The sequence below is a fragment of the Erpetoichthys calabaricus genome, chromosome 6 (genome assembly GCF_900747795.2).
Source record: "Erpetoichthys calabaricus chromosome 6, fErpCal1.3, whole genome shotgun sequence".
NCBI lineage: Eukaryota > Metazoa > Chordata > Cladistia > Polypteriformes > Polypteridae > Erpetoichthys > Erpetoichthys calabaricus.
The window spans coordinates 156028680-156048045 of record NC_041399.2 but is presented as its reverse complement, the minus strand read 5'-3'; the positions used below and the strand labels follow the sequence as shown (position 1 = coordinate 156048045).

The 19366-nt window shown below is 37.2% G+C and overlaps 2 protein-coding genes across 2 annotated transcripts in view; both read left to right on the top strand.

The window, feature by feature from the left end:
• Positions 1-7228: 7228 nt before the first annotated feature.
• LOC127528427 (uncharacterized) lies at positions 7229-9745 on the top strand. Its single transcript, XM_051929217.1, has 3 exons — positions 7229-8200; positions 9079-9171; positions 9316-9745. Exons 1-3 carry the CDS (start codon positions 7244-7246, stop codon positions 9628-9630), a joined length of 1365 nt encoding a protein of 454 aa, XP_051785177.1. The 5' UTR covers positions 7229-7243; the 3' UTR covers positions 9631-9745.
• A 3274-nt stretch (positions 9746-13019) lies between these two features.
• LOC127528431 (V-set and transmembrane domain-containing protein 2A-like) overlaps positions 13020-19366 on the top strand; it is a 121495-nt gene continuing 115148 nt past the window's right edge. The window contains exons 1-2 of the mRNA XM_051929224.1: positions 13020-13558; positions 14982-15148. Coding sequence (XP_051785184.1) covers positions 13480-13558; positions 14982-15148 — 246 coding nt within the window. The 5' untranslated portion in view covers positions 13020-13479. The remainder of the gene's footprint in view (positions 13559-14981; positions 15149-19366) is intronic.

The following is a 19366-nucleotide window of genomic DNA, read 5'->3' as shown; positions in this document are numbered from 1 at the left end:
CTCTCAAGCTCCATCAGGTTGGATGGGAAGCGTCGGTGCACAGCCATTTTAAGATCTCACCAGAGATGTTCAATCGGATTCAAGTCTGAGCTCTGGCTGGGCTACTCAAGGACATTCACAGAGTTGTCCTGAAGCCACTCCTTTGATATCTTGGCTGTGTGCTTAGGGTCGTTGTCCTGCTGAAAGATGAACCGTCGCCCCAGTCTGAGGTCAAGAGCGCTCTGGAGCAGGTTTTCATCCAGGATGTCTCTGTACATTGCTGCAGTCATCTTTCCCTTTATCATGAGTAGTCTCCCAGTTCTTGCCGCTGAAAAACATCCCCACAGCACGATGCTGCCACCACCATGCTTCACTGTAGGGATGGTGCCAGGTTTCCTCCAAATGTGACGCCTGGCATTCACACCAAAGAGTTCAATCTTTGTCTCATCAGACCAGAGAATTTTCTTTCTCATGGTCTGAGAGTCCTTCAGGTGCCTTTTGGCAAACTCCAGGAGGGCTGCCATGTGCCTTTTACTAAGGAGTGGCTTCCGTCTGGCCACTCTACCATACAGGCCTGATTGGTGGATTGCTGCAGAGATGGTTGTCCTTCTGGAAGGTTCTCCTCTCTCCACAGAGGACCTCTGGAGCTCTGACAGAGTGACCATCGGGTTCTTGGTCACCTCCCTGACTAAGGCCCTTCTCCCCCGATCGCTCAGTTTAGATGGCCGGCCAGCTCTAGGAAGAGTTCTGGTGGTTTCGAACTTCTTCCACTTACGGATGATGGAGGCCACTGTGCTCATTGGGACCTTCAAAGCAGCAGAAATTTTTCTGTAACCTTCCCCAGCTATGTGCCTCGAGACAATCCTGTCTGGGAGGTCTACCGACAATTCCTTTGACTTCATGCTTGGTTTGTGCTCTGACATGAACTGTCAACTGTGGGACCTTATATAGACAGGTGTGTGCCTTTCCAAATCATGTCCAATCAACTGAATGTACCACAGGTGGGCTCCAATGAAGCTGCAGAAACATCTCAAGGATGATCAGGGGAAACAGGATGCACCTGAGCTCAATTTTGAGCTTCACGGCAAAGGCTGTAAATACTTATGTACATGTGCTTTCTCAATTTTTTTATTTTTAATAAATTTGCAAAAATCTCAAGTAAACTTTTTTCACATTGTCATTATGGGGTGTTGTGTGTAGAATCCTGAGGAAAAAAATGAATTTAATCCATTTTGGAATAAGGCTGTAACATAGCAAAATGTGGAAAAAGTGATGCACTGTGAATACTTTCCGGATGCACTGTACATAAAATTTTGCTTTATCCAGCAATACTTCAGCATAACCATTTTGAAACTTCCGGGCTGGCTCCCAGTGATTTTTTTAAACTACTGGTTAAAGCAAGTCTTGCAAAAAATTGATATGCACATGATGGGGAAAAGTGTATTACAGTTGAAAAGAGAAAATTGGACACAATTTACTTGTTTGGAAAGACATTGTTTAAATTTCTGAAATATTAAATATGTTTCCCCGCATTGTTAATATGTAGTATCCATCCATCCATCCATTATACAACCTGCTATATCCTAACTACAGGGTCACGGGGATCTGCTGGAGCCAATCCCAGCCAACACAGGGCACAAGGCATAGGAAACAAACCCTGGGCAGGGCACCAGCCCACCGCAGAATATGTAGTATCATAGTGTCACAATTATAAGACTAACAGCTCCAGTAAACTAGGTTTAAATCCCAGCCTCTTCATTGTCTGTGTGGAATTTGAACATTTTATTTTTATGTGTTTACGTTTTTCACTCTGCTTTTTCATTTTCCCTCCTATTTCCCAAAGACTTTAACTTAAAGGTATACAAGGATATATAGACAAGGTATACAAGTTAGGATGATTGCTTTAATAAGTTATCCCAGTACGAGTTAATATGGATGTGTGCATAAGTATGATTGGCTATAGGTTGGCCCAAACTTGGAAGACAGTGCTGCCATTATAAACTACAGCTCTTTATAATCTTGAATTAGACTGAGCAGATTTAGTTAAGAATAAATGTTATCAGCAGAACTGGCAAAAATTCAGCCTTAAGTAAATCATCCATCCATCCATCCATCCATTATCCAACCCACTATATCCTCAACAAAACTTGTGCTTCTAGAAACTGGGACTTAAGAAAGGTCAGTTCTGAATTACAGAGAAGAGAAATCTTAGGCACTTTAATGATCAAGGTTTTCTGCTCACCCTTTACCATAGTGATTTATTTTATACTTTACAAATTCCTGATTCTCAAACAGAATGTAGGTATTTCACATTTACATTCAATACTCCATCCATCCATCCATTATCCAACCCGCTATATCCTAACTACAGGGTCATGGGGGTCTGCTGGAGCCAATCCCAGCCAACACAGGGCGCAAGGCAGGAAACAAACCCCGGGCAGAGCGCCAGCCCACTGCAGACATTCAATACTCTTGTTGATAAATATGCTTTCCTCAAAACCTTGGAATTATATGTAACTAATAGTTTTCTCATGTATTAACAGAAATACTCAGCTCCTGCAATTAAATGTACATAGAATTAAAAAAAACTAAATTTTAAACTGCTCGCAGTTGTTAAAAGGCTTTGGCTTTGAATTTATAGTTCTATAATAACCTTTCTCTTTGCTCTCAGTATTTAAAAATAGGTAACTTGTAAAGAGATATCCTTATCATGTCCAAAGGAGTTCCATAAATGCCATTTTTGGGCTCAGTCCATGTAGTGCCCATCTTTATGTTGATGACACACACTGTAAAAAATGTAACTAAGTGATAGTCGACCCAGTGTAAAAATGTTTGTTGTTCCAGCATTTCTGTGTTAAATGTTTAGCTTCAACAATCGTTTCTTCATTGTAGATAGATAGATAGATAGATAGATAGATAGATAGATAGATAGATAGATAGATAGATAGATAGATAGATAGATAGATAGATACTTTATTAATCCCAATGGGAAATTCATGGCGCAGATGTGAGTTCTGTTTTTCTTTTGGGTTCAAATGCAAAAATCATCATTGTGAGAATGAATAATCTGTTGTTTGTGCGAGTTTTTCTTTTGCGAAATGCGCATGTCCTGCGAGAATATTCTCGATTTATGAGATTTGGACACGTGCATGACTACACGACTCCACAATCTGTAATTACTAACGTTTGAGAGCCCCGATTTAAGGTAAGTACATACATTTACAAGAGTAGGACTTTCCTTTGTTGAAAACCATAAAAAATCGGGGTACGATGTATTAACAGTTACCACGCGAGTAACCTTACAAACTTCGACCACCTTGGATTATAACCTACTGCCGAACGTAAAAAAGTTTTTTATGTGTTTAATGTTAGCTTGTGTTATTTGCAACGTGTGATGACGGCGGGTCCGTTAATTACGGAAGATTTTAGTGACTATAACAGAATCTGAAAATGAATAATTATAAAATGAAAGGTCAGTTGTGCTTACTGTGGTGGCTATAAGTTTTTATCAAAAGCCACGCAATTGCGATATTTCCCTCTTTCCTTTTTTCACTATAACAACTTGTGTTTTTATACCTCAAAACCCGACATCAGGACACTTTTTTCACTTAAAGTTAGCGGTCTGAATTCCCGTAGTAGCTGCGGTGACCGACTCGAGCTTTTGAGGCACCATACTAAAGTTTAGAGTAGAGACTGAACGCAGATGATTACACTTTATTCAAGTGGATTGGGCAATAAGAGAGTACGACAACGGTCAGATAATTGTGTTTTTTTAAACGGTAAATTAATAAAATGACATCAATATTTTATTCAGTACCGTTTTTTTCGTAAAATTGCATACAGTCGAAAAAAAGTAAAAGATGGCGTGCACGCTTCTGTGGTGACGGCGCTTTTTTTTCAACTGAATGTTCTAGTAAATTATTACGGACGCTGTGGTGCATAGGCATAACAGCTTGTAAAGGCAGGCGCACGATTACTGGTTGGAGTACTCCTTTCTTTCTTGTGTACATTCAATTTATGCTGTTTCTTTTATAGAGGAAAATTGGGGTGTGCGTCATAGAGGGAGAAAGCGAGTGGTAAAGGGGGAAGGACCTGAAATTAACACACTGAGCAGACCTCAACAACAATTCTTCGCTCCTTCAAGGAAAAAAAAATATACCCTTACAAACATATGTTAATAAATATAAGTCGCACCACACAACTGCTCAGGTGTAAACGTGATGTGTAGTTTACTGTGTTCATTTTCAGATACCACTTTAGACATTTGTGATAGAATTATTAAGATATGATTTCATATAATTACTGAACCTATTTTAATTCTATTTAATGCAGTGTTATGGTATACAAACTCTTTTGAAGGCCATCCAAATCAGCTCTTATTTCTTTATTGCGATTTTTAGGGTCTTCATGCATTGCAAGCTCTGTACATTTTGTACTTCAGCTCAGGACACACTTCTCAGACATTACAGATTGAAGCACTGGCGTGGACCATATTCATCGTTTCCTTGCATTCACAGTGACTGCATTTGTTCATTCCGGACTGCAGGTGCGTTAAGGACACATCTCAACAGAATACATCCCAATGCTACCCTTTCAAAAGTTAGCAAGGATTTGGCTTGTTTGAGCTGTGAACTTTGTAAATTTCAAGATATCTGTGATGGGAAGACCTTTTACAGCCATATAAGAAAACATCTAAAAACTATGAATATGTGAAATGTCCTTTTGTAAACTGTGACTTCCAGACCAATGTATATACCACATTTAATGTACATAAAATTAGGAAGCATAAGGGTCAGTCTTTTCATGATTTCAGGCTATCCATTTTAAGTAGTAATCATACAGGCCAAGAAGACAGTCCTAATAGTAGCTCTGCTGCAGACAATAGTGGACCTCTTATTGATGGTGAGGATGATCATGTAGGTAGTAGATATGCTGCTTGCACTGAGGATTTAGGAGATGCAGTTGAGCACAAACTTGCTTCTCTCTTTCTTTGTATGCAATCTGTTCTTCACGTGTCAAAAAGTGCTACCCAGCAAATACTTGAAGGGTTAAATGATATTTTTTCAGCCTCACTTAGTCATACTAAAAATGAAATTGAACACGTTTTGCAGAAAAATAATTGTGAGGTTAGCCAGACCATCATTAATGATATTGTAAATGTTATTCATAAGACGAGTCCTTTACTAGCAACATCAAATGGAATACTTTCTTCTGAATATAGAAGAGACTGTTACTTCAAAAGAAACTTTTCACTTGTAGAACCTATAGAATATGTTTTTAGCAGATCAAAGAAAAAAACATTTGTTTATGTGCCACAGTTAAAAGTTCTTAGGTTATTGTTAAATCGTTCTGATGTGTTAGAACAAACTGTCAATACTGTTGCCAACCCCCTGGGGTTGTACGCTTCCTTTTTTGATGGTAAATATTATAAAATTAATCAATTTTTTGGGGGAGAAGACTTTAAAATAGCACTCAATTTATATATTGATGAATTTGAAATATGTAATCCACTTGGAACTTCTCGGAAAACACATAAAGTAACTGCAGTTTATTGGGTAATATTAAATTGGGATGTACGGTTTCGATCTGGATTGCAGTCAATTCAATTAGCTCTACTCGGGAGGAGTAATGATGTTCGAGAATTTTGGTATGACACCTTCTTAGAACCATTGCTAAGAGACTTAAAGGTACTTGAACATCAGGGATTATTTGTTGAACAGTTGGCTGATCATGTAAAAGGAACTGTTTTTGCTGTTTCTGCAGATAATTTAGGTGCTCATAGTCTTGCTGGGTTTCTTGTGTGTTTCAGAGCTGACAAATTTTGCAGATTTTGTCTTGCTTCATTGCAAGATATTCAGACCAAAGAAGCTAAAGAATTTCATCCAAGGACTCCTGAAGAGCACAGCAAGTTTATTGCAGAGCTAACTGAAAATCAGCACCTTACATCTGTTAATGGTGTCAAATCAGATTGTGTTTTATCTAAAAACTTGAAGTCTTTTCATCCAGTTTCTGGCTTTCCACCTGATATACTGCATGACTTTTCTGAGGGCATTGTGCCTTTTGAGCTTTCATTATGTCTTCAGAAATTGATTTCAGACAAGTATTTCACTCTGGATTGTCTTAATCAGATTATTAAAACATTTCCTTATGAGAATTCAGACAAAACAAACAGACCGCAAACAATTCAAAAAACATATCTTTCAAAGAATACATTTAGGGGCAACGGACATGAAAATTGGGCATTGTTAAGATTTCTTCCCTTCTTTATTGGAGTCTTAGTACCTGAGGGAGATAAAACATGGGAAATCCTCATGGATTTAAAAGACATAGTTGAACTTTCTGTTTCTTCAAAGTTCTCAGAAGAAACTTTGTGCTACTTTGAAACCAAAGTTTCAGACCATCGACTTTTGTTCAAGGAAGTCTTCCCCAATGTCAATCTAAAACCAAAACATCACTTTGTTGAACACTACCCCAACCTAATGCGTTCTTTTGGCCCATTAGCTGATTTTTGGACAATAAGGTTTGAAGCCAAGCACAGTTTTTTCAAAAAAGCAGTGCGAGATGTGCATAACTTCAAAAACATTTTAAATACATTAGCCACCAAACATCAACTCATGGTTGCATACCATTTAGATTGCCCAACATTTTTCAAAACGGCGTTGCACATAGAGAAATTAAAAACACTTAAAACTGTCTCACTGGACTCACACACAAGAGCTGCATTTCAAAAAAAGTATGGAGGCAAGACCGAGGCTTCTCTAGCCTCTGCTGTGCACTTGTATGGGACCAAATACACAAAGAACATGATCGTTGCTATTGGATTTTCTTTTGGACTACCAGAATTTGGACGAATCCTAAACTTTGTTGTTGTTGGCAGTGAGCTCTCCTTCATCGTTGAGAGATTAGACACTTGGTATTTTGAACATCTCAGAACTTATGAAGTTGTTAGGAAGGCCTGTCCAGATGTCATAACTATTCTTCCTCAGGACCTTATTGATTTCTATCCACTAACTCCCTACTGTATTGCAGGAAAACTCATGGTGTCACTTAAAAGGTCCTTACTTCCCTAGGTACTTGATGTATTTGTGACCTCTGATTTGTTATATGAAACTGCTAAAATATATGAATCAATCTGATATATGTTGATTGATTCATTGAGTTCTCAGCTATCACCAGCTTAATTAGATTGTAATGAAGCAACAGTTCTTTTACTATTACTGACATTTTCTTATACTGTTTTCCTAAAAGGTTAAAAACCACTACAATGTTGTTGCGGGTAATTCTTGCTCCAGACAATATCAGAAAAGTATCATGCCCTGACAATGTATCGACCCTTGAAGACCTCAAATCTATTCTTTGTGAGAAACTGAACATAGAAAGTGGATTCACTATACAATTCGAAGATCCTGATTTCAATAATGAACTGTGCAATTTAACCGACATTAGTGAACTTCCAGCAGACAAGGCCACCTTAAAGATTTTCTGGAACATTTTAGTCACACCAATAGAAGAAAACACTTTGTCTGATTTCACTGTAGATACTGCTAGTGTTTCAAGTGACTCGTCATTATCACCTCAAACATTTAACAGAGTGGAGCCATGGCCCAAGGAGTTTCCAATTCCTAAGTTTTCTTTGGAGCTTGAACTTCGTCTCCAGAAAGCAAATGAATTATATGAACAGAAGAAGATTCCATTGGATGTCACTCGTGACATTAAAATGGAAATACTTTGTAAAGTTTCAGAGGTAATGTTTTCATACAAAACCTACCCAAATGAGTCAGAATGTGAGAAAGTTGCTGCAGCTTTGATTGTCAAGCATCCTTGTCTCACTGAGGCCACAGGCGCTGGTTGGCTTGGATGGAAAGTAAGTATTCAATATAAGATGAACAACCTTCGGCAAAAACTTCGGTTTGCTGGCTGTGCAGAAGTGCAGGTAAATGCTTACAAAAGAGGATTTGGTTCTCCCAGAGGTTGCCTTAAGAAACCTCGTAAATCTGAGGTAAATTTCTTGCCAAATCACCCTGGTAGTCAAAAAGATGAAGATCTTGAAACAGAGAGGCAGCAGCTTGAGGATGAAGTGAAGAAGAAAAATATGAACCTGGACCTAATCAACACCAAAATGGACCTCACTTTTTCCCTGAGAAGAAAGGAGATTGTCATGGATGAACCGCTGGTCTCTGTAGTCCAACAGAGATGGCCAGGCCTTTTCATAGAGCAACAGGTGAGTTTTATCTAATCTTATAAATCAATTGTCGAGTAGTGATGCTAGTATCTTGAAAATAAGTACATTATTAATTCCTGAATTTTGTTACAGGTGTATGCAGAATTTTATCGCATTACCCAGGTGCAATTAAAAGAAACATTGCTGACATCCTTGGACAAGTATTCGACAGGTCTGATCAAAATGTACAGAGCAAAAGGAGGCAAGATGGCACATGAATTGAAATCACTTTTACAATTACTAGATGAACAGGTACGTAATAAGGATCAGGAAAGAATTGTTTTATAGTCATAAGCATGAACTTAAAGTAGTATGTGCAGGGCAGTGTTGTAATTACGGCTGTTAAACTGTTTGCTTATGAAGGTGCATGTGGCAAACCCATAGACTTATCAAATGTATGCAAAATGATTTTATAGAACAAGCTAAATTATACTGTATATGTTTATATCTGAGTCATTGGCACTGCACATATTCCCTCCAATGTCATGGACTACAAAGTCATAATGTATTAATTTATAGTTTTACTTAATGATGAGATTTACACAAACAATATTTTACCAGAAATAAAAGTAAATTCCTGAGCTATTCTGTTTATTATAAATTGACAATTTAAATTATCCAGGTTAATAGCATTTTTTTTTTTGTGTCTGGATCTGTGCATACATTTTGAATAATTTGCAGACGTGCAAAATCCTTTCATTATTTGGATTCATTTAACAAAGATGGACTTTTGTATATGTACAGTAATGAGGAAGAAAATATGTCAAATATATTTAGTTGTTTTGTTTAAAGTTTTCTTAAATTGTCATTTGGTTCAAGCATTATTTCTTTGTATTTTCTACCTCTATGACTATCATTCTTGTTACTGTACTTTTCAGACTATGGATGTTACCACACACAAGAGGGCAACGGTTCTACAAGGACTACCTCTGTACTTAAGAGAATACAAGAAGTTATCAACAACATGTCATGTAAGTTCTGTTGGAAATGTAAAACTAAATGATTAACAAACTAGAAAGTTAAGTTGGTAGACAACCTTTCACTTGGCTTTGGAAAAGAGTCAACTATGGTTTATTTTTTCACACTTTAACTATATTACTTTTCTATATTTTTAGGATACAGACTCCCTTCAAATATATACAAATGAAATGAAGATAGGAATATTAGAGGTTGTGAGGCACCATGAGACCCATCCTGGAGCTGCAGCAATGAATGTGGCTGTGGTAATAGAAGGTCAAGTAGTAATTGAAGAGCTTGCCGACTTCACAACTGCATTTGTCATACTTGTTGGTCTTCTGTATGCTCTAAACATTCAGTACCCAAAAGAACTTAAATACACTTTTGAAACAGTGCAGAAGGTGTTTCTAAATATTGGAGACTCATACTCACATAGAGTATTGTCACTCAAAAATATGCTGTATAAATGTTAGACAAATGTGTCTCAGATCTGCAGAATAGGATGTGCTTGTCTTTTGATTTTAGATTAACATTGCGATAGCTACTTTTCTTTGTGTGAAATTCTTTTTCAGTTGCACTTTAGTGTTAATGTTATGACAGGATCCCTTTACCCTGTGCAGGTTCTGTTCAAAAATTTTGGAATTCTTGATGTAACACTTTTCAAATTAAGATTCCACAACATCAGAGATGGCATGGCTTGTGGTTATTAGTAATGATAACAATGTTATTAAGACAAAATTTGAATGTACTGAATATAAATACATTTATATAAGTGATTTTCATATTTCACACTGTAATAATAAGGTGATGCCATGTCTAAGAAAATAAAGCTGCATTATTTTCAAAAAAGCTGTTTTTTCTTTTTTGTTAAAATAGAATATGTTGCTCAATAAAGTCAGAGTTCTTAAGTAACTGATTACAATGTGCTTTTTGAGTTTGCAAAAAATAAATATATTAATTTCTTGAATTACTACCTTGAAGTTTGCCTAAATTTACTTACGTTTATTCAGCATAGGTTTTTTTAGTTGCGCCAATTAGTGATGACATTGACAAAGCCCTAAAATTTATGTTAGATGGGCTTAATGCTGTTTTTACATATTAGTTATTTCTACTTGAGCTAATTTAATTTTCTTAGTTTGGCATAGTGTAGCTTGTATCCAGTGAACGCAAATTTTGTAATTGGCAGGATTTGTCAACGTAATGTTGAGCAAACTCAAAAAGCACATTGTAATCAGTTACTTAATATTTTTTAATTGGGAGTAGGATTGATTTTTTACAGTGCAGTTTTATATCCCATTGCTGAGTCATTGAACACATACAAATTGTTTTATGTCTTTGAGGAGTGCTCTTTATTTTGAAATGTGTGCTAAACACAAGCATATAGCAAACACTGCTATTTCCTAAATCAAGGTCATCTAATTGTAGCCTCTAACGGTCACTAGGGCATCCAATTGGAAAAACAAACTATGCCACCCCTAGTTTATTGGAGGAGGGGACCACCTAAACTCAAACCCTCCACACACAGGTCTCCCACAATTAAGTAATTTTAATACAGGTGTTTTGATTAATTACTGGGTGCAGTAGAACATAGTCACATGAAGACAATAATCATAATCTTTAAAAGAAAACAAACAGTTGAACTACCAAAGAAATTTTGTCTAATGACTATGAAATGTTTCACCATTAGCTGAGGGGTCTAATTGGCCAGGGTTATTAGAACACTTCAGTCCAGACACCACATGGCAAGCAAAAAAATAAACAGAGTAGTGTTTCATTCAATCCTTGGTTATGGAAAATGTGTCATATATTGTATATGCATACATCTAATTCAGCTTAAATTCTTTTAAATTGAGTCTATTAGTCTGCTATTGGATCTATAACTGGAGGTTCCTATGGTACACACCACTGTACTCTTTACCAAAATGTAGGCTGGCCTTCTATAAGAGAGTAGCATGTTTTTTGTTTATTTACAAAGCACTTTTAAATAAGTTGTTTTACCTCTCTTCTGGTCTGGAACTCATCAGAGTTGATCTCAAGGTTGGCGATGTCCACAGAGTAAATACAGATCTAAGGTAGGATGGTGTTTATAGTGCTCCACCCTGGAATAAATTGCAGAAGTATACTGCTAACTCTGTAGTTTTAGTTCTTATTAATGACCTTGTCATATTTATGTGTTGATATTTTAGTGATTTAAAATTTTAATTTTGGTGTTATAGTAATACCATAGATTATAGAATATTATTTTTGTTTGCTTACTCAGTGTTGCTTTTACTGTACATGTAACCTCGGCACACGTGCAAAAGAACGCCATCCTTCAAATGTTTTTGAGTGCATACAGATAATATATATATATTTTTTGTTTCTTTCTTTTCATTTCTTCATCAAAGTGTCTGTTCTACTTAAACATTCATACGTACACCACAGCTTGTTAAATTGACATGGATACTGGAAAAGTGACGCTGTATCATTTTACTTTAACATTATAGTACAAGGGATGGAACGTGGTGTGCCACCACATGGATCCACCGTTAAATTTTGAAATCCATGGCTGGTAGTTGTCTATTTGGAGTCTGCACTGCTTTTCCTCCATGTATTCCAGTTTTCCTCCAACGTCCCCAAAACCGCGCGACTGACTTGATGATTCCACATGGGCCCTATGTGATTGAATGGTTTCTGTCCAGCGACGTTTTCTTGCCTTGTCACGACTTCTGCCGGCATGGACTGGAGCAGTGTCCCTGTGACCTTAATCTGTATTAAGAGTTTAAACATATTATAAATATTGTGTTATAGATTTTAACGATCACGTACAGTCCAACCTAAATCAAAAGTGTATGCCTTTCATTAGAACAATCTTCACTTCTCCCTACAAAGAAATGTGCGTTTCAGTAATAGTTACTTATAATAATATTTGTAATTTTTAATTTTCATGACCTTTAAAGACCTTCGAGGAGTCTCAAAAGGCTTCTTATAGCGCTTCTTCTTTTCGAACAGCTCAGATACTGCATCGCAATTAAGAAATCAATCTTAGCATTTTCTGTTGCATTTAGAACGTCATTATTCCTGAAAGCCATTAATTCTTGTTATTTTTAAACTTTCACTTAATCATTCGGAGTTTTCCAAATAAATCTGCTTTCAGCACCAGCGCGTTTACAGTTAACCTACCGATGAGTATTTGCACTGCGCAAGATAGCTCAGGATTTGCTAACAATACAGAGCTGCCACATCAAGAAACAGTTTGAAGCACTTAATAACGTTGATATATTTTCGGGAGAAATATTATTTTTAACATAGCATCAGCCTTTTGTTTACTGTGTAATTTAAAGACGAGCACACTACGTAGCAAATCTGACCTGCAACCCGAAGCGACAGATTAAATACCATTGAGTCACTTTTACATATGCCCTACCCTTGTATTTTGGAAGATTTAACGGAAAACAGATGTTTCGTTATAAATCATTCACTGTGTTATTATCCTTTCCTGCAAATTAAAAATGCAGCACTGTCAACACTATAGGGAATGCTTTAAACAGTTATTCCGGTTTGTGATCAACATTTTACAACGGCCGCTTTTATGTAACATGCCAACTTTTTTTCTTTTACAAAAGGCATTCAGTAACCACAAACAATCTTATAATATATATATATATATATATATATAATATATATATATATATATGGGCATAACCAATAAAAGCTGAACTAGTATTGTTGAAACAACGCTAAGTAAGCGATATAACAAATTGTAAAAAAACATAAATACTGCTTTCTGAAGACTAAACTACCCCCGCTACCTTTTCCTCTATCCGCACACTTCAGCAACTCCCCCACCCGGTCTCTATCGCTCTTTCTCTCTCTCTCCCTCCCTCTCTTGCTCTCGCTCTCTGCCTTCCGAATTATCATACACACGCGCACACACGGAGATGCAAACAGGCACCTATATCTTCTGTTTTCTCCAAGATTAACAATCGCAGCCCATCGTGCGACACTCAGTGTCCACCGTAAGCAAGGAAATAAGAAGCTGCAGATTCTCAACGCTCAAATCGGTTGTCACGTATAACGAGCTAAGGAGCGTCGCTTATGATTTTGTATTTCACAATACCTTGAGCGCATCTATTGCAGATGTACCGTTTATTTCATCTTATTTAACAACTGGGTCCCTGTATACAACTTCTTAACTGTCGACTGTCCAGAAACATGCCACAGATCTGGCGGTCAAGCTTTACATAAGAGCGACATCTTTCTGGTATTCATTTCTTCGATCTGTTTCGGAAGAGTGACTTTTAATACCCGATGTGACATTTTCACCTTTTTATTCGTGGGGAATGATGTGGAGCTTTCACGACTGTGTTGGATTTCTTTTCTTTGCCAGTTTCTGCATTCAGCTTGTATTTTCTTCGCATGGTGGGTAACATTTGAAATACATCTTTATTAGCTTAGTGTATAAAAACGTTAAGCATCGGAAGGAGCCTCTCGTTTAGATATTTCTTCTCAAAGAAGAGATTTGAGATTTAACTTGAGTGTGGTCTGATGTTTTACTTAAGCCTTAAGTCTTAAGGTGATGTAAATCGGAAAGGTTTGTAACTGGAAAATGTGCACACTCAACTGTTGAATGCAGCTGAAAGATGCAATTGTTGCATTAAATGACTACATTCATTTGGTGTAACCAGCATTTGCTGCATCGTTAAGTTTCGTTTTTTCAGGTAGTTATCGATGAATTCAAAAGATTAACTTATTTGGAAAAAAACGAGTAAAAGAGAGAGAGAGAGAAAGAGATCGAGACCAGAATCCTAAGTAGCACATCTGCAGAAACCGTGATGCTTTTCATCTTTTGAAGACTGCAGTAGGACTGTTTGCTCATTTAAAGGCACTGAACCAAAGTGCATTTATCATACATGGGAATGTAAGCTAATAATTATGCCACTTACACGTATTTTTACCTAAAATAAGGTAAAGTGCTATGCGTGTTATTTTGTTAAAAGTGAATCCAGCTATGTGAGCTGTTGCGTTTAATAACCTTCCAGGTTTGTTTGCTATATGACGCAGTTTAAGTATAGTATTATGCCAAAAAAAATATGTCGAAGGTGCATAGCTATTTTAAAGGCATGAATATACTCCACATTTTATCTTAAGACTCCAATTTTGCAGTTTCATTGTTTCGATATTGAAAAGAAACTCAAATTTGCGTGAATATACAGATTTATTTCTTAACACGTGATTATTGGAACACTGCACTTTTCATTTTATGGACTGATGAAAATCAAGCACTTTACTTCGCAACCTGTGGCGCATTTTTCTTTAAGAATAAAGAATCAAATAAAACTTTCCTGTCTGTTGCAGTCTTGTTTGGGATCTCGGTAAAAACGTTACTCTCGATTTTGAGGAAATGGAGCTATATGCTTATTACACATTGAAGTAATCTAATTAAATTACAGTGTAAATGTTTATTTATATAACTACCCCCACGTGGGATTATTTATTGATATGATCTGCCAGATCCACCACATTTGATGTGTATCCGAGTGTGTAATCGTGAATCTTTCGACTTGTAGTTGTGTGTGCGCATTTTAACTATGAAAAAGGAGGTGATTTTTGAAGCATTTATAGAGATGCCCCAGTCGTTATAAAGATTCCCGATGTTGCCTTAGTAATTGGATTAGAGCTATACAAGAGTTATTTTAAGTTGAGTGCTTGTGATAGAATCCAAATGCGGAGGATAAAGGGCGTTTCTCAGCTTTGGTATAGGCACTTAATGTGAAAAGTTTTGCCTATTTATTTTAAAGTGTAATGCATGACTTGTAAGACGTACTTGTTTTGTCACATACAGCAAAGTTTACTGAACTGCCTACAAATGTGACAGCTAAAGAAGGCCAAAACGTGGAGATGTCATGCGCTTTCCAAAGTGGATTGTCATCTGTCTATCTGGAGATTCAGTGGTGGTTTATAAGAATTCCTGATGAGCAAAATAACAGTGAAGAGGTTACTGGGACTCAGGTATTTGATACAATTTTTTTTTTACCCATGTTAGTATATGCGCATAATGCTACATACTTAGATTAATACACACTGTATATATCAGTGTGTGTACAGAAAAGTGGTTGATGTAATCATACATAGTTTGATTTACGTTCTGAATATATATTGCAACCGCGTGTTTACTATATATATATATATCCATCCATCCATCCATCCATCTTCCAACCCGCTGAATCCGAACACAGGGTCACGGGGGTCTGCTGGAGCCAAACCCTGCCAACACATGGGGCAAGGCAGGAAACAAACCCTGGGCAGGGCGCCAGCCCACCGCATATATATTTATTGCATTCACTAGACTATGGAAACTTAATTTTAGAAACCCCAATATGCTAATGAAAGCAATCTTCTCATTTACTTCTTTACTTTTTGTTAGTAGACCTCTTTTGTAAATAAATTAATACATTTTTAAGAAACCATATATTCAATTAAGTATTGCGAGAAACCTTTGACTGTCTGGTTATTCGAGAATCAGTCCTCGATTGGGGTCGAATGCACCGCAGGGCAAAAAAAAAAAACTGGGAAATTCAGAGGCACCGATCACCCTAATTTGCTGATATCTTCAGAATGAGGTGGAAAAGCCGGTCTAGTCTACCCTAATGAAATCCTGGCTGCTTTGGGAAGAACGGGCGTGCTCCCAACAGTGCCTGGTTTTGATTGCTTGTCAGTGTTCAAGAGCTATACGACGTGAGCACGAACATTGCGTCAAGGTACCGCCCATCTTCCTTTTCGACTAGTGCCTTTTATATTTGCCATAAGTCTCAATAACTGGAGATCCTGAAAGACCTTTTGGAGGATGCTGATTCGGCAGTTTCCATGATTATATATCTTTGGAGTCTTTGGAATTTCGTCGCATTCATTTTTTAAGAGATGTTCTAACAATTGTCTATCCTTTCATCTTCGGACCCGGTTTAGTTCAGTGCTGGGTCGCAGTGGGGTGGAGTCTATTGAGGTTCTTTAGTTATCGTCAAGAATAAAAAGTTTACCTCATGCTTTATTTACGCGTTTATTTAGTGACACCATTTGCAAGAAACTTTTACGATCTACACAAATTGTTTGTGGGCAGTTTATATCAACATAAGCATTAATTGGCAGACATTTTGATAAAGAAATTGGTTGGCCTGATTACGTATTTAATCAGTGACGAACGTCTGACAAATGAACTGCAAAGTTTCTGAGTACGGAGCAAATTTGCCAGTTTAAAATCGTGTCATAGTAACCCTTTAAAATGGTTATACAGAAATGGTGCTCATAGTACACTTGTTAATTTAACCATGGTGATTTTGCTGTGGAGACTCTAAAGCAGGGTTTTACAGACTCGGTATCACTGTGCTTGTAAGAATTTGCAATCGTTTTTTTATGAAACCAATGGTTCAGAAAACACACATTAGCATGGAGGTGATTTGTAATTGTAAATAAGTAATGTGTATAAAGAAAATCTTGTGTGCAGAAAGCTATGAAATATATACAAATATATATTGATTCATTCTTGTTTGTAATTTGATCAACCAACCTGGGGGCTACAACAACCCAATATTTTAAATTTCTAACTGAATCACACGATGTACAGTTAAAGTAGAAATTAGACAACTAAAAAAACTTTAAAGGGTGAATCTGTCTCTAAATAATAATTGTTTGAAACACAAATATACAGTCGAGGAGAAGATCCTAAAAGGAAATGCTAGAAAACTTGGCAATCTCTAATTTAACACCAAATAGGTCTGGAACATTTTGCTTAATAAAAACAGAAACACGGAATTGTAGTTTTAGTCAGTCGGTCATACAAGTTTTGGCTTACAAATTTTGAAGATTTAAAATTCCTTTTTTGAAAAATTAACTGATTACTTTAAATTTTAATGAGAAATCAGTTTGATGTCAAATTTAGTTTGTTTTTTATATATACAGTACTATGAAAAAGTTTTAGGCAGGTGTGAAAAAATGCTGTAAACAAAGAACGCTTTCAGAAATATAAATAATGATTGTTAATTGTTATCAATTTACAAAATGCAAAGTGAGCGAACAAAAGAAAAATCTAAATCAAATCAATATTTGGTGTTACTACCTTTTGCCTTCAAACCAGCATCAATTCTTATAGGTACACTTGCACAAAGTCAGGGATTTTGTAGGATTATAGTCAGGTGTATGATCAACCAATTATACCAAACAGGTGCTAATGATCATCAATGTCACACGTAGGTTGAAGCACAGTCATTAACTGAAACAGAAACAGCTGTGTAGGAGGCTTAAAACTGGGTGAGGAACAGCCAAACTCTGCTACCAAGGTGAGGTTGTGGAAGACAGTTTCATGTCATGGCAAGATTGAGCACAGCAACAAGACACAAGGTAGTTATACTGCATCAGCAAGGTCTCTCCCAGACAAAGATTTCAAAGCAGACTGGGGTTTCAAGATGTGCTGTTCAAGCTCTTTTGAAGAAGCACAAAGAAACGGGCAACGTTGAGGATCGTAGACGCGGTGGTCAGCCAAGGAAACTTAGTGCAGCAAATGAAAGACACATCAAGCTTATTACCCTTCGAAATCGGAAGATGTCCAGCAGTGCCATCAGCTCAGAACTGGCAGAAACCAGTGGGACCCAGGTACACCCATCTACTGTCCGGAGAAGTCTGGCCAGAAGTGGTCTTCATGGAAGAGTTGCAGCCAAAAAGCCATATCTCCGACGTGGAAACAAGGCCAAGCCACTCAAGTATGCACGAAAACATAGGAACTGGGGTGCAGAAAAATGGCAGCAGGTGTTCTGGACTGATGAGTCAAAATTTGAAATATTTGGTCTGTAGCAGAAGGCAGTTTGTTCGTCGAAGGGCTGGAGAGCGGTCTGCAGGCAACAGTGAAGCATGGTGGAGGTTCCTTGAACGTTTGGGGCTGCATTTCTGCAAATGGAGTTGGAGATTTGGTCAGGATTAATGGTGTTCTCAATGCTGAGAAATACAGGCAGATACTTATCCATCATGCAATACCATCAGGGAGGCGTATGATTGGCCCCAAATTTATTCTGCAGCAGGACTATGACCCTAAACATACAGCCAAAGTCATTAAGAACTATCTTTGGCGTAAAGAAGAACAAGAAGTCCTGGAAGTGATGATATGGCCCCCACAGAGCCCTGATCTCAACATCATTGAGTGTGTCTGGGATTACATGAAGAGACAGAAGGATGTGAGGAAGCCTACATCCACAGAAAATCTCAGGTTAGTTCTTCAAGATGTTTGGAACAACCTACCAGCCGAGTTCCTTCAAAAACTGTGTGCAAGTGTACCTAGAAGTATTGATGCTGTTTTGAAGGCAAAGGGTGGTCACACCAAATATTGATTTGATTTAGATTTCTCTTTTGTTCATTCACTGCATTTTGTTGATTGATGAAAATAAATGATTAACACTTCCATTTTTGAAAGCATTCTTTGTTTACAGCATTTTTTTTACACCTGCCTAAAACTTTTGCACAGTACTGTGTGTGTGTGTGTGTGTGTGTGTGTGTGTGTGTGTGTGTGTGTGTGTGTGTGTGTGTGTGTGTGTGTATATACAGGACTGGATCTCCTGGAGTCTATCCCAGAAATCATAGTGTGCAAGGCAAAAGCAAAACCTGGACAGGGTGAGCAAATCCATTGCAGAGCAACACACACACATGCAAACACACACTAGAGCCAATTTAGCTACACCAACTCACCTAACTTGCGTGTCTTTTAACTGTGGGTACAGCCAAGAGAACCCAGAGGAAACCCCCACAGACAATGGGAGAACACACATACTACATGTAAGGAACTCCTATGATGTGAAGTCCATTCTTCTTACAATAAGGCAGTAAGCATTACATCTGTGCCCATGATATTTATGAAGGGCAAGTAAAACAGAGTTTTATAATAGATGTTGTCCATGCATTCATCTATTATCAGTGAAAGCAAAAATTAACATTTATTATATTTTTTACTTAATGTAGCCCACTGTTGACAATACACTTTTTCCTGTGAGTTATGACATCTCTGTATTATTTCTTTTGTCAGACTGATGAACAAATTATTCAATGAGACAGGTGCTTCTACTCATTTAGTGTATTTGAGAGCTGCTCATATCCTGTATTTGCAAAATTCATTTTAAAACAGGTTGGCACTAAGTCCTTATATAAAATAAAGTGAGAGAATTACTTCTTCTGTGAAAGCCTGGCTTTCAT

Bases quoted from the DNA above. Each gene is read 5' to 3' on its own strand.
- LOC127528427 (XM_051929217.1), top strand. From the start codon at position 7,244: ATGTTGTTGCGGGTAATTCTTGCTCCAGACAATATCAGAAAAGTATCA. The intron at 8,201-9,078 runs GTGAGTTTTATC...TGTACTTTTCAG, and splicing joins GCCTTTTCATAGAGCAACAG to ACTATGGATGTTACCACACA. The intron at 9,172-9,315 runs GTAAGTTCTGTT...CTATATTTTTAG, and splicing joins AGTTATCAACAACATGTCAT to GATACAGACTCCCTTCAAAT.